This window comes from Scyliorhinus torazame, chromosome 17 (assembly GCF_047496885.1).
Source record: "Scyliorhinus torazame isolate Kashiwa2021f chromosome 17, sScyTor2.1, whole genome shotgun sequence".
In the NCBI taxonomy this organism is placed as follows: Eukaryota; Metazoa; Chordata; class Chondrichthyes; order Carcharhiniformes; family Scyliorhinidae; genus Scyliorhinus; species Scyliorhinus torazame.
The window spans coordinates 145,505,480-145,531,340 of NC_092723.1; the positions used below are offsets into that span (position 1 = coordinate 145,505,480).

Sequence of the window (25,861 nt, forward strand, 5' to 3'; positions counted from 1 at the left end):
GGTAGCTTGCAACATCACAGCCATGGGAGATCATAAGGGGAGGAACAAAAAGAGAAACGAGCGATCGGGCATCATTGTACCAGCTTCTAATCCAATCTATTCCTAGCACCAAAATGAACTGATTCCTCTCTGCTTTCAGTCTCCTTCCCTCTATTCTCTACAGTCTATTATAATCCAACCTTGAAATATCGAATTCTCAATTTCTGTCCTACTCTTTTCACCATGGTGGCAAGGTGCCCTATGAGATTGGCCTCACCTTATCTTTTAAGAGTACTCAACTCATTTTTTCCAATTAAGGGACAATTTAGCGTGGCCAATCCATCTATCCTGCACATCAGTGGGTTGTGGGGGCGAAATCCACGCAAACACGGGGAGAATGTGCAAAATCCACATGGACAGTGTCCCAGAGCCAGGATTGAACCTGGGACCTTAGGCGCAGTGAGGCAGCAGTGCTAACCACTGTTCCACCGTGCTGTCCATCCTCGCTTTATCTTATACCCTTGTAATCACTGCTTCATGTCAGGATCAATCAGGAACCATTCCATTAAAATTTAAGGAAGTGATTTTGCAGAAATTGTTCAGTCACTGAATATGAGAGTTGATTAAATGAGGAATGTGAGGATAGGCAGTAAAGAATTTTCCCAATCTTCTGTCGCATTCTTATCAAGCTCCCTGACTGGTTGCAAAGTACATGCAGTTGTGCTTTATTTTCTTGTATAATCACAATTTTAAGTGAAACATTGAATAGCTTAAAAACAGATAAACCATGCGGCAAATAATTCAAATGTACATATCTTGGCAGGTGGAAGTGAGGGGTTGATGTTCAGGTGTAAGTTAGGGTTACACAAAAGAAAACACCCTGCAAAAATGGAATAGATTATTACCTGTATTTAAATTTTCTAGGGTTCCTTCTTCTGTCCCTGCTGTTATGATAATGAGGGCAGGCATAGCCTTGTCGACAGAGTCTAGGTGGTTTATTACACTGTTCAGTCTTATAATTTGCAAGCACAAAGTTTGTTTCTGCAAGATAAATACATTTTGTCAAGACTAAAACGTTCAGAATGTCGGCCAAGTGTAATCTGCGCTTCTCAAAATTGAGATTTCAGAAATACGCACTTAAAGTTATTACCCCCAACACACAGACCTCTCTCCCACTCCAACCCATACACATGCAGAAATTCCCTCACCAGACACACAGACTTATATGGACCTGTTCACTGCATTATATCCAAGGCCTTATTCTCTCTTCGGCACTCCCCACCTGGAACCAAACATCATAAAAGTGGACCGCTGAAATGCTATCTTCAGAGCAAACATTGTGACTCTTTTTATTGGCTATTTTGAGACTTACGCCTTCCATCCAGAGACACAAAATATAAAAATGCCATTTAACGTGTTCATAAAAGGGTAGCATTAGAAATATTACCCTCTTTGCTTCAAAGAAAAATACAAGCATAAGAAACAGTTCTAACCATAAAAGCTTTAAATTTCAAAGAATATGAAAGTGTAAACGTCCCACTATATCAAGCAACCTGCCTGCAAGTTTTTAAAATGTTAATTCTTGCAGCTTAAATCTCAGGATTTTTATGATGTAGATACATACTTGAGGAGGAAGTGCTGCTGGAGATTTTACTAATCAACAACAATCATGATTGTAATTTCTGCATGATCAGCATTACCAACACACGATAGATAGGATTATAATCAGTAGCTTTAAATGTACTTTCCTTGTGTGGGCTGGTGTAGCACATTGGGCTAAATAACTGGCTTCTAAAGTAGACCAAGGCAGGCCAGCAGCACGTTTCAATTCCTGTACCAGCCTCCCCGAACAGGCGCAGGAATGTGGCAACTAGGGGCTTTTCACAGTAACTTCATTTGAAGCCTACTTGTGACAATAAGCGATTTTCATTTCATTTCATTTACAACACAAAAGTATTTATTGATTCTATTGTTGGTTTGATGTGAAAATGACAATGCATAATCATTTATCTGTTGCTTAATGAAATATTCACCAAAATATATGGGCACGGTTCTTAATATAGAGCTCAGTTAAATTATAAACAATACAAGAGGAAGAAAAAGTGTCGTTCTCACTAGATTTCAAATTCCCTCCAGAGCCTTGTCCCTTCACATCTCTAACTCCACCAGCCCTAAAGGTTTTAATTCACTGCACTCTGCGAATTTTGGCATCTTGTGCATTCCTAATTCTAAATTGCTGCACTGTTGGTGGCCATGTCTTCCTTTGTCTTGACCCTAAAATCGAATTCCTTCCTTAAGCCTCTCTGCTCCTTTACTCCTTTTAAATCTCCCTCACTGACAAAGTTTTACCTATCACTTGTGGTTAGGTTTTGTTTTGTTAGATAATTCATCTGTGAAGTGCCTTAGGGTATTTTACTACAATTAAGTTGTGGTAAAATTGCAAGTTGTCATTTTGAAAAAGGAGGGAACTGCATAAAGTGAGCCATAGGAAAAACATCAATTTGAAAGCAGTCTACACGAAATGCAAAGCTACATGGGAAAGGACATTATATGGAAAAAAGTGCCGTTCCATTGTGTCAAACTGAATAAACAAAGTTCTCAGGTGACAGTGCCCTCTGTTATACTGCTACATTAGAGCTCTCGTGATAACTACAACATTCTAAACCCACCTATGATTCTGACACAGATAAAAGCCAGGTTCCCTGATGCAAGGAACCAGAGTCCCGGGATTCTATCTCAGCAAGTAAGAGTGTGTCTACAATTCTGTTTTATTGAGGAATTAAGTGGATCTTGATTAATCAATACAGTAACATTAATGTCCAACAGTAGACTCTCATACTGATTTGCTTTCAACGCAAATTGCAAAATACCACTTAAGAGCCATGGGGTATGCTTAGATATCAGGCTAATAATTCTGGGCAGCACGGTAGTACAGTGGTTAGCACTGTTGCCAGGGTCCCAGGTTCGATTCCCGGCTTGGGTCACTGCCTGTGCAGAGTCTGCACGTTCTCCACCTGTCCCGAGTTGGTTTCCTCCAGTAGCTCCCACAAGTCCCGAAAGAAGGGCTGTTAGGTACTTAGAACATTCTGAATTCTCCCTCAGTGTACCCGAACAGGTGCCGGAATGTGGCGACTAGGGGATTTCACAGTAACTGCATTGCAGTGTTAATGTATGCCTACTTGTGACAATAAAGATTATTATTATTACAACTGGGAGTGTATTATTTTATGTGCTGTTTAGTGAAGGTTATAAATTACTTCCCCACTTGCTAACTTGCAATTAGAAATTGCTCCTTGTCCTTCACTGTCATAGACCATAGGACACAGGAGCAGAATTAGGCCACTCGGCCCATCGAGTCTGCTCTGCCATTCAATCATGGCTGATATTTTCTCATGTCCATTCTCCTGCCTTTTCCCCAAGAAACCCATATCCCCATATTAATCATGAACCTACCTATCTCTGTCTTAAAGACACTTAGTGAATTGGCCTCCACACCCTTCTGCGGCAAAGAGTTCAACAGATTCACCACCCTCTGGCGAAAGAAATTCCCCCTCATCTCTGTTTTAAAGGATCGTCCCTTTAGTCTGAGATGGTGTCCTCTGGTTCTAGTTTTTCCTACAAGTGGAAACATCCTCTCCACGTCCACTCTATCCAGGCCTCGCAGTATCTTGTCAGTTTCAATAAGATCCCCACTCATCCTTCTAAACTCCAACGGGTACAGACCCCAGAGTCCTCAAACGTTCCACATACGACAAGTTCTTTATTCCAGGGATCATTCTTGTGAACCTCCTCTGGACACTTTCCAAGGCCAGCACATCCTTCCTTAGATACGGGGCCCAAAACTGCTCACAATATCCAAATGGGGTCTGACCAGAGCCTTAAACAACCTCAGAAGTACATTCCTGGTCTTGTATTCTAGCCCTCTTGACATGAATGCTAACATTGCATTTGCCTTCTTAACTGCCGACTGAACCTGAACGTTAACCTTAAGAGAATCAGGAACAAAAAATTCCCAAGTCCCTTTGTGCTTCTGAATTCCGAAGCATTTCCCCATTTAGTTTGTCATGTGACAAACCTCTGCATTCTGCTGACAAATCAGTAATTCCATCTCCATGCGGGTAGCAATCAGCTCCATAATCCTTCACCAATTCGAAAGAAGGCTCGTGACAGCATCCCGGGAAGACTGGTCTGTCCACAATAAACCCACTGTTGGGGTTGGCGACTTCACTCATGGAACTTTCATTGCTTCCTTCTCTTGAAGGCGCTGATGCTGGCTACAGTATGACCCATATGTTCACACACTTCCAAGTTGAGATCAATATATGGGACAACAATCATGATCGAGAACCTGATCTAATTTCCTCCGCACTTCAGAAGCCAATTTTTGCTGTGCCAAGTGTTGTGTTATGTAATTTGGAATAACACAAGCTGCCACTTGATGCAGTTTTGAGTAAAAGATACTCCAGACTTTGAAGTGAGTTCAATGTGTTTTATTGAACTATTAGCACAGTTCTCAATGAGTACTACTCTCTGCTAATCTAAATGTAGTAACTCAGTCTATGAATGAATGTGAATGAGTCTGACTAACGTGACTGACGGAGGACAACAGAACAGAGCAAACAAAACAAGTATTCACAAGTCCAGTCTCTGATGCTTGTATCTGATCCTGGTCAACCGCCAGAGAGGTGGCCCGGGGGGGAGGAGAGACGGCGCCTTGACAGGCAGGATGGAAGCCTGACTGGTGGCCTCATGGTGCGAGGTATCAGGAGGTGGCAATTCAACATATGGAAATGGAGGAGAAAGTGGTTGCGGGCAGGCAACTTTGCACCGTGCCCGTCGATTCCTTCGCACGATGGAGCCATCAGCCAAAAGTACAACATAAGAGTGGGGCACAGCCTGTCGAACGACAGCCGGGGCAGACCACCTACCATCCGGTATCTTGATCCTAACAGTGTCTGCCGGGGATAGCACGGCCAGATCGGTGGCATGGGCATCATAGCCCTGCTTTTGACGGTCTGTGAGCTGCTGCATCTTCTGCAGCACCGGGAGGTGATCCAGGTTGGGCAGGTGTATGGCTGGAAGCGTCGTCCGCAGGTCCCTGTTCATCAGGAGTTGAGCCGGCGACATGCCAGTGGACAATGGAGTCGCCCTGTACGCGAGCAGTGCAAGGTGTAGGTCGGAAGGAGAGTCCGCGGCCTTGCAGATGAGCTGTTTCACAATGTGCACCCCTTTCTCGACTTTTCCATTGGACTGCTGATAGTGCGGACTGGAGGTGACATGCTGGAAATTGTATGACCTGGCAAACGTGGACCATTCTCGACTGGTAAAGCACGGGAGCCATTGTCGCTCATGACAGTGATTGGGATGCCATGCCTTGAGAACGTCTCCTTACAGGCTTTGATGACGGTCCGAGAGGCGAGGTCCGGGAGCTTCAGCACCTCAGGGTAATTCGAGAAATAGTCGATGATCAATACGTAGTCGCATGAAAGAGGTCGATGCCAACCGTGTTCCACGGTGAGGTCACTATGTCATGCTGTTGGAGCGTCCTTGCTGGCTGGAACCGCTGACAGATAGCACAGTTCAGGACTATGCTTGTGATGTCCTGGCTGATGCCGGGCCAGTAGACAGCTTGCCGGGCTTTGCGTCTGCACTTCGCGACGCCCAGTTGTCACTCATGAATCTGGCGCAGCACTAAGCTCTGGAGACTGAGCGGAATGACAATCCTGCCCAGCTTGAGGAGGATACCATCAATCACCATCAGGTCATCCTTCACATTGTAAAATTGTGGGCACTGCCCTTTCTGCCAGCCATTGGTGAGGTTGTGGATGACGCGCTGCAAAAAGGGGGTCTTTGGCTGTCTCATCGCGGATGAGAACTACTTTCTCACCTGTCGCCGGGAGAGTGCTAGCACACAGCTGCACCTGCGATTCGATGTGCTGGATGATCTCCAGCGGCTCACTGGGCGAGGTGACGGAGCGGGACAATGCATCAGCGATGATGAGTTCCTTGCCAAGTGTGTACACCAAGTTGAAGTCATACTTCCTAAATTTAAGCAGGACTCTCTGCAACCGAGGCGTCATTTCGTTCAGGTCCTTGTGGATGATGTGGACCAGAGGCCTATGATCCGTCTCGACAGTGAATGTCGGCAGGCCGTAGACATAATCATGAAATTTGAGGATGCCGGTGAGAAGACCCAAGCACTCCTTCTCAATCTGAGCACATCTGCTTTCAGTGGGCGTCATCGCCCTTGATGCGTAGGCTACTGGTGCCCAGGATGATGTCATCTCGTTGAAGCAACACCGCACCGATGCCATCCTGACTCGCATCTGGGGATATCTTTGTCTCCCGGTCCGGGTCGAAGAATGCCAGGACTGGTGCAGTGGTGAACTTGGCTTTCAGCTCCAGCCACTCTGTCTGGTGTGCCGCCTTCCACTCAGAAGGCAGTTGACTTTTTCACCAGGTTGCGTAGGGCCGTGGTGTGTGTGTGGCCATGTTTGGAATGAACTTGCCCAGAAAATTGACCATACCCAAGCGCAGCACCGCCTTTTTGTCCTCAGGGACCTTCATCGCCTCGATGGCCTTGATTTTGCCTGTGTCCGGGCGCACACCGTGCTGTGAGATCTGGTCACCTAGGAACTTGAGCGTCGATGTGCCTAAACAACATTTGAACCGGTTTAACTTTAGGCCGTTGGCATGTACACGGCGGAATACCTTCTGGAGACGGAACACATGTTCTTCAGGGGTGGTGGACCATATGATGATGTTGTCCACGTACACATGAACCCCTTCAATGCCTTCCATCATCTGCTCCATGATGCGATGGAATATCTCCGATGCGGAGATGATGCCAAATGGCATGCGATTGTAGCAGTACCTGCCAAAAGGAGTGTTGAAGCTGCAGAGTCTTCTACTGGACTCTTCCAGCTGGATTTGCCAAAATCCCTGTGATGCATCCAATTTGGTGAAGAAGCACATGTGTGCCATCTCACTCGTGAGTTCCTCCCACTTCGGGATGGGGTAGTGCTCCCGCATGATATTCCTACTGAGATCCTTGGGATCAACGCAGATGTGCAGGTCCCCCGAAGGCTTCTTTACGTACACTCATTGAGCTGACCCAGTCAGTCGGTTCGGTGACCTTGGATACAATGCCATTTTGCTGAAGATCCTTGAGCTGTGCCTTCAGGCGCTCTCTCAGTGGAGCAGGGACACGTCGTGGTGCGTGGACCACTGGCTTGGCATCAGGTCGTAGCAGAATCTTGTATCGATACGGCAGCACCTAGTAGGGATGCCCTGTCCGGCTTAACAATTTCAAAGCGTAACCGTGCTTGTGTGTGTCGGTTGGATATGTGAAGATGGCAGGATCCCAGTGCCATGATGGCATTCCCGTTGTAATCCAGGAGCTTGCAAGCAGCTGGAAGGACCGTGGGGGGCTTCTTAATGCGTCTGAAGTCTGCCTGGAGAGGAGGTTGGCAGAGGCACCCGTGTCCAGCTTGAACTGAATGAGGCAGTGTTTGACCTTCATCACTGCTCGCCATTAGTCCTCGGAATCCACAGCTAGGATTGACTGGACTTGCGATGAGTCAGGTGTGGCATATTCACACGTTGATAATGCCCACACGGTAGGCGTTGTCCAGGCATTCATCATCTGGATCCGTTGCACTGCCCGGATCAGAATCCTGTCGGCGTTGTCGCACACTCCGGATGCGCCGTCGTCGGAATTGGGAACGCTGGTTCCTGACTGGTGGTGCAGATCTGCACAGGGCTGCATAGTGGCCTGGCTTCCCGCAGTTCAAACAGCGTCTACCTCTTGCAGAGCAGTGTTTCTTTAAATGGGTGGTGCCACAGTTCGAACCCGTCATGACGTCAGCGCCCTGACGCTCCATGCGTCGTTGCACATGCACAGTGCGGTTCTCGGGAACTTCGTTGTCCCGTTCGCATCGCGCATGCGTCAGGCCCCGGGAAGAGCGCACAAAATGGCTGCTTTCATCAATGTTAAGGCGCTGCATCCAGAGATGGCCTGCACACTCTCCGCCTCGTGGGAGGCTAGTTTATCATTTTCTGCCGTTTTGTACTGGGAATAGCGATTTTCAGCGTGCTCATGCACTATGCATGTTTCAATCGCGACTGGCAGGGTCATATGCTTGATCTTCAGTAACTGCTCTCTCAGATGACCAGAGTGAACTCCAAAAACGATTTGGTCTCTGATCATGGAGTCAGTGATATCACCGAAGTTGCAGGATTGCGCTAGCAGCCTACGGTTAGTTAAATATGAGCTGAAGGATTGGTCTTTACCTTGCAATCGCTGCTTGAATATGTAGCGCTCGAAGATTTTGTTGGTGTCCACCTCAGTGGCTGTCAAACTTGTCCAGGATGGTCTGAAACTTTGTCTTGTCCTGGTCTTCGGCGAAATGAAAGGAGTTGCATAGTTCCAAGGCGTGATCACCAACTGTGGTGAGGAAAAGAGCTATCTTCCGTGCATCAGACGCACCATTGAGATCTGATGCTTCGACGTAAAGCTGAAATTTCTGCTTGAATGTCCGCCAGTTGGCACTGAGATTGCCGGAGGTCCTGAGCTGGTGAGGAGCTGGAATCTTTTCCATTGTGCCAGTATACATTCGCTGGTCATAGATTATCATATAATTTACAGTGCAGAAAGAGGCCATTTGGCCCATCGAGTCTGCACCGGCTCTTGGAAAGAGCACCCTACCCAAGGTCAACACCTCCACCCTATCCCCATAACCCAGCAACCCCACCCAAAACTAAGGGCAATTTTGGACACTAAGGGCAATTGATCATGGCCAATCCACCTAACCTGCACATCTTTGGACTGTGGGAGGAAATCGGAGCACCCGGAGGAAACCCACGCACACACGGGGAGGATGTGCAGACTCCGCACAGACAGTGACCCAAGCCGGAATCGAACCTGGGATCCTGGAGCTGTGAAGCAATTGTGCTATCCACAATGCTACCGTGCTGGTCGTCACAGATCTTGCTGAGTTGAACTAACTAGATTGAACAGACTCCTGGTATCATGTTTTGTTATGTAATTTGGAATAACACAAGCTGCCACTTGATGCAGTTTTGAGTAAAAGATGCACCAGACTTTGAAGTGAGTTCAATGTGCTTTATTGAACTATTAGCACAGTTCTCAATGAGTTCAACTCTCTGCTAATCTAAATGTAGTAACTCAGTCTAACTGAACCAGCCTTGCTCTAAGCCACGTGCTGGGGTGTGATGCTGAGGATACACCCTGTCTCACTCTGTAGATGTTGGTCTGTGGAAAGAGGCGGGGTGCGAGTGCCTCTTCCCTTTTATAGTGAGATACCACCCCTGAGTGTCCTGACTGCTCATTGGTCGTGTCCTATTCTATGTGTTCATTAGCTGCATGTTTGCATATAATGACACCAAGATCAGAAAATTCAGCAGAGGCTGGGAATCAAACTTGGGGCCTCTGGCTCTTCGTCAACTGATCCCATCAGGAAAGTTAATCTCAATTATGAGCATAAAACAATATTTGCACCACTGTTAATAACATTGTAAAGATACCAAGTTTGTTTAATACCCAGAAGGAAAAAAACAGTCAAATAAGAACATTGGTCCAGACTGGTCTTGTACACATTAAAATGAAACACCAGAAAAAAATGAGAAATAAGATACTGGTCTGAGCCGTTTTTTCCCCTATTGTATGGAACGATGCTATTTGGTCATCAGCATTGTTGCTGAACTGAGCTATCCAGCAGGTGGCAATGTGTACTGACTGCATCGTAGGAAACAAAGCTGCAGCCACAAAACTGCTCGACACATCTTCTTCAAACGACAATCTTTGAAAGGAGCGAGACTGCAATATTTCACCCTAGAGATATTTTAATAATGACATGAAATCCCAAATGAAGCGATATTAAAAGCATAATATTGTAGATGCTGGAAATCTGAAATAAACACAATGTTGCAAATACTCAGATCTGGCAGCACCTGTGGAGAGAAACCCCCCAAAAAGTGACCTGTTTTTTCTTTTGAAAACCGTTCCCCTCCCCTATTTTCTCTTCTCCTCTCCTGAAAGTGACAAACTCCTCGCTGCATCATTCCACTGCCACCTTCTGCTATCTCTCAAAAGTGGTCACTACACACCTGTGTGATTTAACAGTGTGCAAATAGACTGTTTAACCTCAGAAATTAGTCTCATCCTTTCCCAAACTCAACATTCGCACATGCCTATATAGTTCCAGTAAGCATAGGTGTGGGAGTAAGGACAGGCCTCAGCTCCACTATCTGCATTGTCCCAGCAGAGAACTGACATCAATCCCAACGTCTTTGATCTCAACTAAGTTCGACTTAGGGGCAGCATGTGGCGCAGGGATTAGCACTGGGACTGCGGCGCTGAGGACCCGAGTTCGAATCCCGGGACTGGTCAATGTCCGTGTGGAGTTTGCACATTCCCCCCATGTCTGCCTGGGTTATCGCCCCCACAACATAAAGATGTGAAGGTTAGGTGGATTGGCCACGCTAAATTGCCCCTTAATTGGAAAATAAATAATTGGATACTCTAAATTTTGTTATTTTTTTAAAAAACTAAGTTCTGCTTAGCTTTGAGCCATCAGAATAGCTTCAAATTTTCAAGGCAGATCCGTCTGACACCTCGCACATCCTAATGAGACCAAAAAGCTGGTCACCACCAATTCTGAACTAATTCGTTCCAGACCTATTCAGTTAAGGTGGAATTAATAGTTTTGAATAGAAATTAAAATTTAGTTACTGTTTGCCAAATTGTTAATTTCACTGTCTTCAAGAATTGTTCATTTCAATCTCTTCAAGTGGGCGGCACGATAGCACAGTGGTTATGACTGTTGCTTCACAGCGCCAAGGTCCCAGGTTCGATTCCCGGCTTGAGTCTGCACGTTCTCCCAGTGTCTGAGTGGGTTTCCTCCCGGTGCTCCTGTTTCCTCCCACATGTCCTGAAAGATGTGCTGTTAGGTAATTTGGACATTCTGAATTCTCCCTCCGTGTACCCGAACAGGCGCCGGAATGTGGCGACTAGGGGCTTTTCACAGTAGCTTCATTGCAGTGTTAATGTATGCCTACTTGTGACAATAAAGATGATTATTATAGTGTGTCTCCAAGTAAATTTTTAAAAATCTCTGCTACAAGTATTTTTTCTATTAAAAACAGTGATTCAAATTAATGTGAGCAAGAAAAGTAGCTTCGCTGCATGAAAACATTTGCATCCTCAAGAATTAACCAATAATTATTTTAAAAATGCCGTCTTTGGTCCTTGGTTGCCAAATAATTATAGTCACCAGGTTTGCAAATTTAAACAATTATTTTTTTATTAATAACAAGAACTGGAATGAAATCTGCAGCAAATATTTTTGTTATCTAATTCCCCACTTTAACTTCCCCCCTTCCCCCATACACACACACAAGACAGACAAACATACAAGGGAAGGGGTAAAAATAAATAGCTCCTTGGGACTCTTAAAATCATTCCACTTGGACAGGATCCAATCACCACCAGCTACCAGGCAGAGTACGGCCTTTAGGGCCAATTCATTGGCCCCCAGCCAATCAATCAAACCAAGTTCTACCCCATCTCTCTCTCTCTGCTGCCGAAAAGTCTGAAGCTCCTGTCCAAACTCGTAGAGTTCTCTCCTGTAACTTCTGAATTCCTCATTCTCTCTGCAGGTTGACTTAGATACATGTCCATTAATCACCCATGGATCAAAAATGATATCGGCTAAATAAAAGAAAGGGGAAATAAGGAAATAAACAGGACGGACCCTTTCAATATAAAACCTTAATTCAAATTCTCAAACCATCACAGTGGGATTTGGCCTCACATTTTCTGGACTATGAATCAAGGTCTCCGGAGTACTCATCCAGTAACGTAATCATTACGCTACTGTACTTTTATTGTATAAAGTGCTTTGTTTTAATGTGATAATGAGCTATACAAATAGAAGTTTTATGTTGTTATTGTACAAGAAACTGAGCAGATGAATAAACAAAACTACTGAATTTAGAAGGAACAAAATAACATGGTATCTAGTGATTAAAAAGAGTTTAAAGTAACATTTCAGAAAAGCTCCCAGCACAGATGGATCATTCACATTCCTTACCCTGCCATCTTGGATCTTCAGACAGTGTTTTCTCTATCATAGCTTGACTAGCCAGCACCCCTGGCTGTAGATCAGGAAGGCCTTCTCCTGCCCCGAGCTGACCATTCTGCAATGCTTCCTGTGCTTGGAGTTCTCTAGAAAAGGAAATAGGTCTTTAAACTGTGGGCCATGGGATTGTAAGAAGTTGCTCCAACTCAAGACACTGGACTAATGTAGTTTGGGACATACCTAGTCCGTGTGGATTTTTTATCTTCATTTCAGTGGGGAAAAGAATGGCAGACACAATTATGATCAATATAAATGGAATCCTGGCATCTCATGATGAACAATGGAATTCTTTCTTCCTCCAAAATATATAAAAATCTAGTAACCTTTGTTTGACATTGAAGTGAAAGACTGCTCCAGCAAATACAATTCCAACTAGAAGCAAAGAATGATTCTGCAACTTCTAAAATATGTCTTTTAAAAATTAAACCAAATTACAGGTTGGCTTTCAAACTTTTCTAGTCTAAACTCTACTTTGCCATTAAAAAAAATGTTTTTAAAAATAAAAAACATTCACACACCATTTCATGAGCAAGAAAACAGCTTTGCTGCTGGACTCCCTAACAGAAGTTGCAGGCAAGTGACTTGATGTAAAAGCATATGACCCTGCCAGTCGCGATTGGAGGTTTTAATTTTAAGGTTGCCAAGCTGGACTCTTGGGAGACAAAGCGCAAATTATCATAGAATTTACAGTGCAGAATGAGGCCATTCGGCCCATCGAGTCTGCACCGGCTCTTGGAAAGAGCACCCTACCCAAGGTCAACACCTCCACCCTATCCCCATAACCCAGTAACCCCACCCAACACTAAGGGCAATTTTGGACACTCAGGGCAATTTATCATGGCCAATCCACCTAACCTGCACATCTTTGGGCTGTGGGAGGAAACCGGAGCACCCGGAGGAAACCCACACACACACGGGGAGGATGTGCAGACTCCGCACAGACAGTGACCCAAGCCGGAATCGAACCTGGGACCCTGGAGCTGTGAAGCAATTGTGCTATCCACAATGCTACCGTGCTGCCCGTGCAAAGAAACAAACTAGAGCACAACTCTTTCACACTCTTAACACAGTTTAGTTAGCCATTAGGCAGTGAACAATGCTTATTGGTATTCCTCTCTCTTCTTCTCCCCCCCTCCCCTTTGCAGGTAGCAAAAGGGAAAACGGAAAACTGCTGCACATCAACCGTGGCAAGATCCAACAGTGAGCAGACAGGGAGCTACATGCAGTGGTGGATCACAGGAGAAATGTGAGCTGGACAAGTTGCCTTGACTCAAGCAAGCATCACTTTTTCCCCAGAAGAGTTATATAGCTCTTTTAAAAATAACACTAAGTTCCTTTTGGCCTGGATTTTCATCGATTTAGGGTGACTCAGGAGCCCTTTAAAAATGGCAGTCAGGAACCGATTCCTGGGTTCCCAACCCCATTCCTGGGGTTTGTGATTTATGGGAATGTCTTTTAACCGTGCAGGCTGGTTCAGATCTCGGGGCTGCACCCTGCCCTACTGACTTGGTCAGCTCCACTGCAAAGATAGGTATGGCATAGTCCTCCACAGTCTTCATGGAGTCAAACCAGGTTTTTTAAATCAGTCATGGTTCTTGGCATCTCAGGAGGGGTTATGACTAGCACCTGCATGAGGAGACTTACTTAAAAAAAACAATTCAAACGGTCCTCCTCATGCAGCACGGTAGCCTTGTGGATAGCACAATTGCTTCACAGCTCCAGGGTCCCAGGTTCGATTCTGGCTTGGTTCACTGTCTGTGCGGAGTCTGCACATTCCCCCCGTGTGTGCGTGGGTTTCCTCCGGGTGCTCCGGTTTCCTCCCACAGTCCAAAGATGTGCGGGTTAGGTGGATTGGCCATGATAAATTGCCCTTAGTGTTGGGTGGGGTTACTGGGTTATGGGGATAGGGTGGCGGTATTGACTTTGGGTAGGGTGCTCTTTCCAAGAGCCGGTGCAGACTCGATGGGCTGAATGGCCTCCTTCGGCACTGTAAATTCTATGATAATTCTATGCCCTCCATGCCAAGGTATGCACCCCACCCACTGTGGCATTTCCTTGCCCTTTCACTCACTATACATTATATAGAACTAATGAACTCTATCGTGTCATGGCTAGTTTTCCATTTTACTACATCCTGATACAAGTGTCAATCATCCCAACCTTTTTATCGGTTTCAACAGCTGAAACTGAAAGCACTTAAAACCTCTTAATTCCTTATACTCATTTTCAAACCCAGGGTTGCGACCTGCAGGTGGCTCGAGGAACCATGCGTTGCGGCGTTTCCGATCTCAGGATAAGTGCTCAACGGCGCGACCCGCTTTTAAAAATGCCAGCTGTTCCGCGCATGCGTGTGCGGTCACAAATGAGCAGGCCTGGAGCCCAGCGGAGCAGAACGCCTCCTCCTGACATCAGCATGCTGATCCGGGAGCAGATTTATTTTTAATAAATTGCTGGAGACTTCCTGCCTGGAGTGGTGGCAGAGAGCAGATCACACGCCTTGAACACTGACGTCACGTGCTCTGGGCACGCAAGAACGATTCCTCCATTTTGTAGCTGCCACAAATGCTGGTGTGAACTCCAGGGCCTCCGGTGTACAACCCATGAAGCAGCTGAAAACAGGAACAAAGCAGCATAAAGATGATTACTTGAGGTGTGGGTTATGTTATAACCCCCTACAGGACAGTTGTATAGCATCTGATTCCCCTCCTACAAATAGGAGTTTGTTGACAACTCAAGAATACACAAGAATCAGCATCATGCTAAAAAAGTCACGAAAATCAATAATATGCGAAAAGCATAAACAAAAGGTGCCCAACCGAGCAGCACAGACCACCGGAAAAGGACATACCAGTGCCCTGCCCTAACGGCAGCCCCCAACATCAGTGGAAAGGAACTCAATGAGAAGCGCAGACCACGGAACAGGACACACTGATAGCGAGCATGGCAGAAGAGCGAGGGCGAGAACTCCCTGGACAATAAAAAAAAGACAAAATACAGAGAAACCACAATAAACTCAACAAACAATAAAGTACAAGGCAAAGCCGCCAGCACTCAAGCCAACCCCCCCCCCCCGAAGCAACAGCCCCTCGTTGGTGGAGCAAACAGCTCAGTCCACCGGAAAATGATAGGCAGCACATGCTTGAGGAGAGAGAGAACACACCCCTCCCCCTCACTAGCACCGGGATGGACCCCCTTGATCTCCAATGCACAGAAGCAGGAGGGCCTCAACAGGCGAGCACCAAGCCTCTAGGCACAAAAAAAAAACCACACAAAAAATACAATAATCACCATACAATACCCCAACCGTAAAACAAAACAAACATCAGTACAATCAGTATTCATAAGTCAATTGCTCCTCCGCCCTGCTGCTCTCAGTTCCGGCATCCGATCTTTGGACACCATCCGGTCCCAAACTGCAAAAGCAAGTCCGTTCTCCTCCACTTTCAGCCCGGTAGCAGGCCAATCAAAATCTGCCCCGGCTCCACTCCCAGCCAATAAGCAGGAAGGCCGCCAGTAAAGTACGGGTCCCAGGCGTGGCAACTGCAAGCTCTTTTCTCTCGCTACCCTGCAAGCAACTGGCAGCAGCAACAGGCTCCTCTTGCCTTCCATCCAACTGTCGTAGCACCGTTCTCCCTTGACGTAATCCAGGTCTCGAAGTTTAAAAACGTCAGCCAGCATACAGAATAACACACCAGATGCGGAAGCAAAGTTACAGCCAGAAGCTGGAGCTCAGAAAAAGATTCCCCTCCTGCACCTCAAGAGTATGAGCTACCAGGTGACTATGGGACGGAGCTTTCTCCCAATTGGAGTAGCTCCCCACAAAATATCAACCCCGACCTGGAAGCAGTTTGGGGAAAGAGACTCTGCGGGGAGCGGAGAGGAGTGATTATTGTGACTATGTGGAATAAAATGAGTCGTACCCGGTCAGCCTGGCCTTTCATGGAGTCTTTGCCTCGGTTTACAACAGGTTATTAATTGTGCCACTGCAAATTAGGATTCAAAGTTTGTGTGTTATATGCAGGGAAGTACTGGCAAATGAAAGTTTAAAACCTTCAAAACTTCAAAGACATTTAAAAAAAATATATATTTTTTTTTAAAGTTTTTCGATCAAAAAGAATTTTCCATTTTTACAACTTTGTAACAAAATGTAACATTGACCGTTATTTAAATAATATATTAACTAACAGCAAGTGCCGAAAACAAAGAAACAAGAAAAAAAAAGAAATAGTAACACTGAAAAAATAAATATCACCAACTAGCATGTAACAAAACAAAAAACCCCAAATACCCGAATGCACCCTCTCCCCCCCACCCCCTGGGTTGCTGCTGCTGTCTTTCCTGTTTTCCCTTATCGCTCTGCGAGATAGTCGAGGAACGGTTGCCACCGCCTGGTGAACCCCTGAGCCGAACCTCATAGTGCATACTTTATTCGCTCCAATTTTATAAACCCTGCCATGTCGTTTATCCAGGCCTCCACGCCCGGGGGTTTAGCTTCTTTCCACATAAGTAGAATCCTTCGCCGGGCTACTAGGGACGCAAAGGCCAAAACATCAGCCTCTCTCGCCTCCTGCACTCCCGGCTCTTCTGCAACCCCAAATATAGCCAACCCCCAGCTTGGTTTGACACGGACCCCCACCACCTTTGAAATCACTCTTGCCACACCCACCCAGAACCCATGCAATACCAGACATGACCAGAACATGTGGGTATGGTTCGCCGGGCTTCCCGCGCACCTCCCGCACCTATCCTCCACTCCAAAAAATCTACTCAGCCTTGCTCCAGTCATATGCGCCCGGTGTAGAACCTTGAATTGGATCAGGCTGAGCCTGGCACACGAGGACGAGGAATTTACCCTACTTAGGGCATCTGCCCACAGCCCCTCCTCAATCCCTTCCCCCAGCTTCTCCTCCCATTTACCCTTCAGCTCCTCTACCATCGTCTCCCCCTCATCTCTCATTTCCCTGTATATATCGGACACTTTACCATCACCAACCCATGCCCCCAAAATCACTCTGTCCTGGATTCCTTGCGCCGGGAGTTGCGGAAATTCCCTCACCTGTTGCCTCGCAAATGCCCTCACTTGCATATATCGGAATGCATTCCCAGGTGGCAACTCGTATTTTCCTACCAGTGCTCCCAGACTCGCGAACGTCCCGTCCAAGAACAAGCCCTTCAGCTTCACAATTCCTACTCGCTGCCAAGATTGAAATCCCCCATCTATCCTTCCCGGGACAAACCTGTGATTGTTCCTTATCGGGGACCACACCGAGGCACCAGTCACTCCCCTATGTCGTCTCCACTGCCCCCAAATCTTCAAAGTCGCCACCACCACTGGGTTTGTGGTGTATTTTTTCGGGGAGAACGGTAACGGCGCAGTCGCCAGTGCTTTTAAACTAGTTCCCCTACAGGACGCCATCTCCAGCCTTCTCCACGCCGCTCCTTCTTCTTCCCTCATCCACTTACATATCATAGACACGTTGGCGGCCCAATAATAATCACTCAGACTCGGCAGTGCCAGTCCCCCTCTATCCCTACTGCGCTGCAGGAACCCCCTCTTTACCCTTGGGGTCTTTCCAGCGCACACAAAGCTCATAATACTCCTATCCACCTTCTTGAAAAAGGCCTTTGTAATCAGTATGGGAAGGCACTGAAACACGAAAAGAAACCTCGGGATGACCACCATTTTAACCGCTGCACCCTACCCGCCAATGACAGGGGCACCATGTCCCACCTCCTAAAGTCCTCTTCCATCTGCTCTACCAGTCCTGTCAAGTTAAGTTTATGCAAGGTTCCCCAGTTCCTGGCCACCTGGATCCCTAGATATCGGAAGTCCCTTGCTACTCTCCTCAGCGGCAGATCGTCTATTCCCCTGCCCTGTTCCCCGGGGTGCATCACAAATAGTTCACTCTTTCCCATATTCAATTTGTATCCCGAGTGTCTGCATTATCTCAGGCATCCCCTCCACTGGGTCCGCCACATATAGCAGCAAATAATCCGCATATAATGACACCCGATGTTCCTCTCCTCCTCTAAGCACACCTCTCCACTTCTTAGAGCCCCTCAGCGATATGGCCAATGGCTCAATTGCCAACGCAAACAGTAACGGGGACAGGGGGCACCCCTGTCATGTGCCCCTATGTAATCGGAAATAGTCGGATCGTTGCCTGTTTGTAACCACGCTTGCCACCGGGGCCCCGTGCAGGAGCTGAACCCATCTGATGAACCCCTCTCCAAATCCAAATCTCTTCAGTACCTCCCACAGGTAATCCCACTCGACTCTATCGAATGCCTTCTCTGCATCCATCGCCACCACTATCTCTGCCTCCCCCTCCGCTGGGGGCATCATCATCACCCCCAGCAACCTTTGTATATTGGCATTCAATTGCCTCCCTTTAACAAACCCTGTCTGGTCGCCATGTACCACCCCTGGGCCACAGTCCTCTATCCTTGTCGCCATCACTTTGGCCAGTAACTTGGCATCTACGTTCAAGAGGGAAATAGGCCTGTATGACCCACACTGCAGTGGGTCTTTGTCTCTTTTCAGGATCAGCGATATCGTCGCCTCCGACATCGTCGGGGGTAGTGTCCCCCTTTCCTTAGCCTCATTGAAGGTTCTCGTCAGAAGTGGGGCCAGTAGGTCCACATATTTCCTGTAAAATTCCACCGGGAACCCATCTGGTCCCGGGGCCTTTCCTGCCTGCATGTTCCCGATTCCTTTTACCACCTCCTCCACCTCAATCTGCGCTCCCAGTCCTGTCATCTCCTGTTCCTCAACCTTCGGGAACTCCAACTGGTCCAGGAAATGTATCATTCCCTCTTTCCCCTCCGGGGGTTGGGACTTATACAGCCTCTCATAAAATGACTTAAACACCCCGTTCACCCTCTCCGCCCTCTGTTCCATTCTTCCCTCCCCGTCCCCGACTCCTCCAATCTCTCTCGCCGCCCCCCTCTTCCTAAGTTGTTGGGCCAGCAGTCGGCTCGCCTTTTACCCATATTCGTATTGTATTCCCTGTGCCTTCCTCCACTGCGTCTCTGCCTTACCGTGGTCAGCAGGTCAAAGTCCGTGTGTAGTCTCCGTCTTTCCCTGTATAGCCCTTCATCCGGGGCCTCCACATATTGCCTATCCACCATCAGAATCTCCCCAATCAGTCTCTTCCTTTCTTTACCCTCTTGTTTCCCCTTGTGGGCCCTTATGGAAATCAGCTCCCACCTAACCACCGCCTCCCATACTACTCCCACCTGGACCTCTCCATCATCATTGACCTCTAGGTATCTTTCAATACATCCCCTCACCCTTCCACATACCCCCTCATCCGCCAACAGTCCCATGTCTAATCTCCAAAGTGGGCGCTGCTCCTTCTCCTCTCCTAGATCTAGATCTACCCAATGTGGTGCGTGATCTGAAACGGCTATAGCCGAATATTCCGTTCCTGCCACTTTCGGGATCAGCGCCCTTCCCAGGACAAAAAAGTCTATCCAGGAGTACACTTTGTGGACGTGGGAAAAGAAGGAAAACTCTTTACTCCTTGGTCTAGCAAATCTCCAGGGATCTACTCCTCCCATCTGCTCCATAAACCCCTTAAGCACCTTGGCCGCTGCCGGCCTCCTCCCAGTCCTAGATCTGGACCGGTCCAGCACCGTGTTGAAGTCCGTCCCCCCCCCCCCCATTACCAAATTTCCCATCTCTAGGTCCGGGATGCGCCGCAACATACACTTCATAAAACACGCGTCATCCCAGTTCGGGGCATATACGTTCATCAGCACCACCGCCTCACCTTGCAATCTGCCACTCACCATCACGTATCTACCCCCACTGTCCACCACTGTGGTCTTCGCCTCAAACGATACCCGTTTCCCCACCAGCATTGCCACTCCTCTATTTTTCGCATCCAAGCCCTAGTGGAATACCTGTCCCACCCATCCTTTTCTTAATCTGACCTGATCCGCCAGTTTCAGTGCGTCTCCTGAAGCATGACCACGTCTGCCTTTAGCTTCTTTAGGTGCGCAAATACCCTTGCCCTCTTAATCGGCCCATTCAACCCTCTCACGTTCCACATGATCAACCGGGTTGGGGGGCTCTTTACACCCCCCCCCCCCCCCCCCAATCGTCGACTAGCCATCCTCTTTTTTAAACCAGCTCCTCACCTGGGTCCCACGCTCCAGTTTGTCCCCCAGACGGCGCCCTCCCATCCCGACCATCCCATCCTGTATCAGCTCCCCCTTCCCCTCAGCAGCAGCAACCCAGTTAATCTCCCCTCTTTTTCTCCCCCACCCCCCGCTAGATTCCCTTCTAGCTTGATTGCTCCCCCCAAATTGCTTCCGGGAGTCAGCAAACTCTGGGAATTCTCCCATCTAACATTTTTACAGACAAGCCCTCCCCCTCTCCCACCTTTACAATTCCTTGCCACCACCTCGCTACTTCTTTCCAAACATCCATTCCTCAAATCTAGTCCAACTTCTCTTCTTGAATAAGTGTCCACGCCTCCTCTGCCGTCTCGAAGTAGTGGTGTTTGCCCTGGTGTGTAACCCACAGTCTCGCCGGCTGCAACTTTCCAAATTTCACTTTCTTCCTGTGGAGCACCGCCTTGGCATGATTGAAACTCGCCCTCCTTCTCGCCACCTCCGCACTCCAATCTTGGTACACGCGGAGCACCGCGTTCTCCCATCTGCTACTCCGTGTCTTCTTAGCCCATCTCAGCACCATCTCCCTGTCCTTGTAGCGGTGGAATCTCACCACTATTGCTCGCGGTATTTCCCCTGCCTTTGGTCTTCTCACGAGGACCCGGTATGCTCCCTCCACTTCCAGGGGGCCCGTCGGGGCCTCAGCTCCCATTAAAGTATGGAGCATCGTACTCACATACGCCCCAACATCCGCTCCCTCTGTCCCTTCGGGAAGACCCAAAATCCTTAAATTCTTCCTCCTCGAGCTATTTTCCAGGGCTTCCAGCCTTTCTGTGCACCTCTTATGTAGTGCCTCATGCATCTCCGTCTTCACCACCAAGCCCTGTATCACGTCTTCATTCTCGGCAGCCTTTGCCTTCACTCCACGGAGCTCCATCGCCTGAGTCTTTTGCGTCTCCTTCAATCCCTCAAATCGCCAGCAACATCGGCGTCAGCACCTCCTTCTTGATCTCCTCCACACATCGCCGGAGGAACTCCTGCTGTTCCGGACCCATACCATCTGGGCTCCCTCAGCCGCCATCTTGCTTCTCACTTCTCTTCTCTGCTGCTGCTCCAGAGGATCCTCCGCAATCTGGCCACTACTATCGCTTCTTTCCATCCACACCCGGGGGGACTCCTTCCTTTGTCGCCTCACACTGGGTTTAGCCGTGAAAAATTTCCGTTGGGGCTCCCGATAAGAGCCCAAAAGTCCGTTAAAACGGGAGGTGCCGAAACGTGCGACTTAGCTGGTCATCGCCGCAACCGGAAGTCCTTCAAAGACATTTTAAGACTAAGTATGGTGAGTTTGAGGAAAAACCTCCTTATTTTTTCCAATGGATGCAGTGAGATCTTAAATCATCAGCTGAAGTCATTATCAAAAATGTAACATTGAATAACAAGGAAAGTGAGATCATGAGGACCAAGCAGATCACCTGTCACATTAAAGGTAAGTGAAAATGGTGGGTAGCGAAGGTCAGCCTGCGTGAGTTGTGACAGTCAGCTGGCATGGGCCTGGGCAAAAACATTTGAAAAACACTGCTCTAGCGGATGTCTGGGGCTTGCAGCCAAGAAAACATAATGAGGTTTGGGGTGCGAGCCCAGACATCTATTAGCCTGTTGAAACACCTTGAGCCCCAGAAAAATATATTGCTAATTGACAGCTCTGGCTCTCTGGTCGATGCTGTTTATTTCACAATGTTTATTTACACAATATAAAGACGTTTTTGAAGTTTCAGTTACTGATGCGTTAAACTATCTAGATGATTGACACTTTCATTAGCCTGTTGTAAATTTTGTAAAGAAAGCAGAAAGTCATCAATTCCCTAATTGCCAAAGTTTTTGCACACCCTACTGATGCTATAGAGTTCATTAGTTCTGTACAGTATAGTGGGTGAATGGCCATGAAGTCCATGGCTTGGCATGAGGGCCATGGGGGGGTGGGGGGGAATGAATGAGATGGCATGGATGGGGAATGTGTGGAGATTAGGGTCATGAGGATTTGTTTCTATTTTAACAGGATGAACTCCCACAATACCGAGTCGGACCTTTTAAACAGCTCACCTTGGCACCAAGCAGCTCCCCTGTGGCTGCCTCCGAACACTGTGCTGGGTTGGCAGGCCCTACTCCAGCATGCACCCACTCACCCACCCACCACCACAATAAGAATTCTGTCCTTGCATTTTACCAATCCCACTACGTGCCTCAAGGATGAAAATCTAGGCCACTGTTCTGATTTGAGCCATTAAGTGCCAGGATTCTAGCCAATTAGACGCTATACAGTCTTCAGTCATTCTCCAATAGAACAAGAAATGCTTATTCCTGCAACATATATTACCTGACAAATATGTGGAACAAATACCACGGATGGCTCCTTGCCTTAACAACTGCAATAATGACCTTCCTCTGCCAGAATGCACAGATCATTGCGGAAATTCAAAACTTGATCAAAATTGATTCAAAACTGGCCTGCGTTATGTTGCACATAGTTGCATTCCACTGGATTTCTCCCACAATCCTGACATGAAAACACGGAAGACCTGAAAATTCAGAACCTCCAGGAATACATCCAACCAAAGTTGGCATTGCCCATACAGACGCACGGGAGCTCGGATGATTCTTCTTCTCCCTAGCTGAGAAATATAGAGACAAATTGTAATGCCCAAGCTTTAGGCCTGGGTGAGGTTAATTAACAGCATGGATCAGGATTAAAGATTGCATCTTCCTTGGCTGCATAGTTCAGGAGTGCAGCAGCTGCATATACCCATAGCATTTGAGAAGAGGGGAAACATTGGAACTGGAAAAAAGGACCATCCTGCTGTATGTCTCTGCAGCTCATCAGCTTCCACAAATGAGTGGCCTGGGTGGACCATTTCAGTTTTTCTCTATTAAAGATGAGACCTTGTTGCTGAGTACGCTGTGCATTCCTTCTCTGCAACTGGTGCAATTACCGAGTTTATATTTGAAAATAATCCAATATTATAATGCAAAATGGACGGAGGAACTTTTAAAGTACATTTATTTGATATATTTCAAGTGGATATTCAAAAATAAGGTTGCAGGTGACTTCCACATTATTTCTTGAAGTTTTGGGGGGCCCAGTGGTTAACACTGCTCCCTCACAGCGCCAGGGACCCAGGTTCAATTCAACCTTGGGTGACTGTGTGGACACAAACTCCCCGTATATGCATGGGTTTTCTCCGGTTTCCTCCCATACTCCAACGGCATGCAGGTTAGGTGGATTGGCCATGCTAAATTTCCCCTTAGTGTCCAAAGATGTGTAGATTTGGTGAGGTTACCGGGATAGAGGGAGTGGGTCTCGGTGGGGTGCTCTTTCATGGGTCGGTGCAGACTCGATGGGCCAAATGGCCTCCTTCTGCACTGTAAGAATTCCAGGGTTCTAACACCATCAATAAAACATTATAATTTGCTCAGAGTAGTAATTATGTAACCACACCACAATTAGATAACATTCAGGCTGCAACAGGATTTATAAATTGCGAGTCAATTACCTTCTGCCTGGAGAATCAAATGTAATGTTTGTGTAGTACTTTATCAAGCATTTGCTTACAGCATGTACAAAAGTGAAAGCTATCCAAGATAACTGTCTGAATAAGATTTAGACATGCTCTCTGCTTCCTATATTTATGTGGTTACAGAAAAGTCACTCATGGCATTTAACTCCCTTTTACAAGATTATAAGAGAGGCCAGAGTACATGTTGTCCAATGCACAAAGTCAAAGAAAGAGGATGATTTTGAACCTGCAATGCTGCAGGCTAAAATCTAATTGTTCAAGGAGAATGACAGTCTAGAGGGATTGGACTCCCACCTCAATTATCTTTAGAAAACATTTCTTTTTTAAAAAATCGTGTGTGACTCATCTAAAAACCAGAAATTCCTTGTCACTGCAAAACAGGCACAGGTTAGTGCTGTTTACCTCCAGAACATTCATTATAATGACAGCTGTGATTTCACATCAGCCTCCGGAGGCTGTCCACAAAATAGGCTTCTGCCTTTGATGAAAAATCAACAGGAATTACACTTCAAAAATTAACTAATTAGCCATGAGGTGAAATGTTCTGAGGCTGTGAAAGACACTTTATAAATGCAAGTACATTCTTTTCAGATGAAGAATTTGCCCCTGTGCCCTGGAGCTGCTTCATTAAAAATAACAGAAAACATGACCGTTAATTAGTCAGACTGGCAATCTGAATGTTCAAAACTCGGGGAAACAGTGGTGCAGGCTTTAGATGCTGCATAGCAGAGGTGAGAATCACTGTACAAAGCGAAAAGATTATCTGAGGTTGAGAAATATAAAAATCCAATTGAACCCAAGTTACAACTGTCACAGCAGAACAAAGCATCAAGCATTTATATTCAGGGAGGAATCTTACGGGCCTTAAGATTTTCTGAGGTTGAGACAAAAAGAGGACCTTAACTGTACTGGTGATGCACTTGTATGATCTTACCAGAGGTGGCTAATTAAAAGGCTGCTTTCAGCAGCGTTATCCAATTAAGGACAGTGGGCGGAAGAAGCACTCAGCTGGCCTAATGTGAGATTCATGGCGATGTCTTGCTGGCAGTCCCCCACGGAGAGCTAGGTCCTGCTGCGGAAGGCAGGAAACGGTATGGGCGCTCAGGGGATGTGTAAAATTATCAGCGTCCACAGCTTCTGAGCAATCGTTAAGGAGGGAGTGGGGGAGACTCTCTTCACAGGATAGGTCTGCGGCCACAGCTGTGGCCCTGCAGCAGAGAGGAATAAAGGGGGCTAGCAGCCTGGAGACCATGTCCCCAAGAGATGATCCTATTGGAAACCCCAAATTTGGCACCAAGTGCCCAGCTAATTGCCACTAATTGGCTACCTATTGCTGATGGGCAGGTTGCCACTTCCATTGCTCACCCTCTGCCAGCAGGATCGCCCAGAGGGAGGAACACGTCGGCCCATAGATCCAATGTGACCATCGGGTTTTCCCTCCTGGTCTCACCTTCAGCCTAGCCTCTGGAGTTTCATGAGATTCCGCCCAAAGTAGCTGCACTTTGAACATGGAATTATCAGCACTTGTCGCAATTGCGGTGGTTATGCAATTATGTTGCATTTCTTTTTTTAATATATCAGCAATATATTTTGGAAATAAAAACACAATAAATTTATAGCCCTGTCCCAGGCAGATTTAAAACAGCATGAGCCACGCAAAGTGCAAGGTAAACCTTGTAGGGGGGAAAAATAGGAATATTATTCTCAACGTTGTCAGCCACTGATACAGTACAAGTTTTGCACAAATGTTGAAACTGCCTACTGAGTTTCTCCTGATGGAAGGAAAGCATAATTATGGATTCTCCATTGCTTACCTTCAAAAGGTAATCAAACAGGATTCTAAATCAACACATTTGCTTATCTTCTCATTTTTCAGAAGTTGGGAGAAAATTAGGAGACATCTGAACATAACCCACTGGAGCAGATGGCATTTTAACAATGCCACATAGGATTTTGGGGGGGGAGAAAGGTGGGCTGGAAATAGGGAAATAACTGTCTAGTTATTTTCTTCTCTCTCTTTCTCCAAGG

The 25,861-nt window shown here is 46.9% G+C and overlaps 1 protein-coding gene across 2 annotated transcripts in view; it reads right to left on the reverse strand.

Moving 5' to 3' along the window:
* The window catches only part of unkl (unk like zinc finger), a 262,287-nt gene that overhangs the window by 84,521 nt on the left and 151,905 nt on the right, over positions 1–25,861 (reverse strand). For both annotated transcript variants that reach the window (XM_072481215.1, XM_072481214.1), the window contains exons 4-5: positions 12,093–12,226; positions 885–1,020 (exon numbers count right to left, since the gene is read on the reverse strand). In XM_072481215.1, the coding sequence (XP_072337316.1) occupies positions 885–1,020; positions 12,093–12,226 (270 nt within the window). The remainder of the gene's footprint in view (positions 1–884; positions 1,021–12,092; positions 12,227–25,861) is intronic.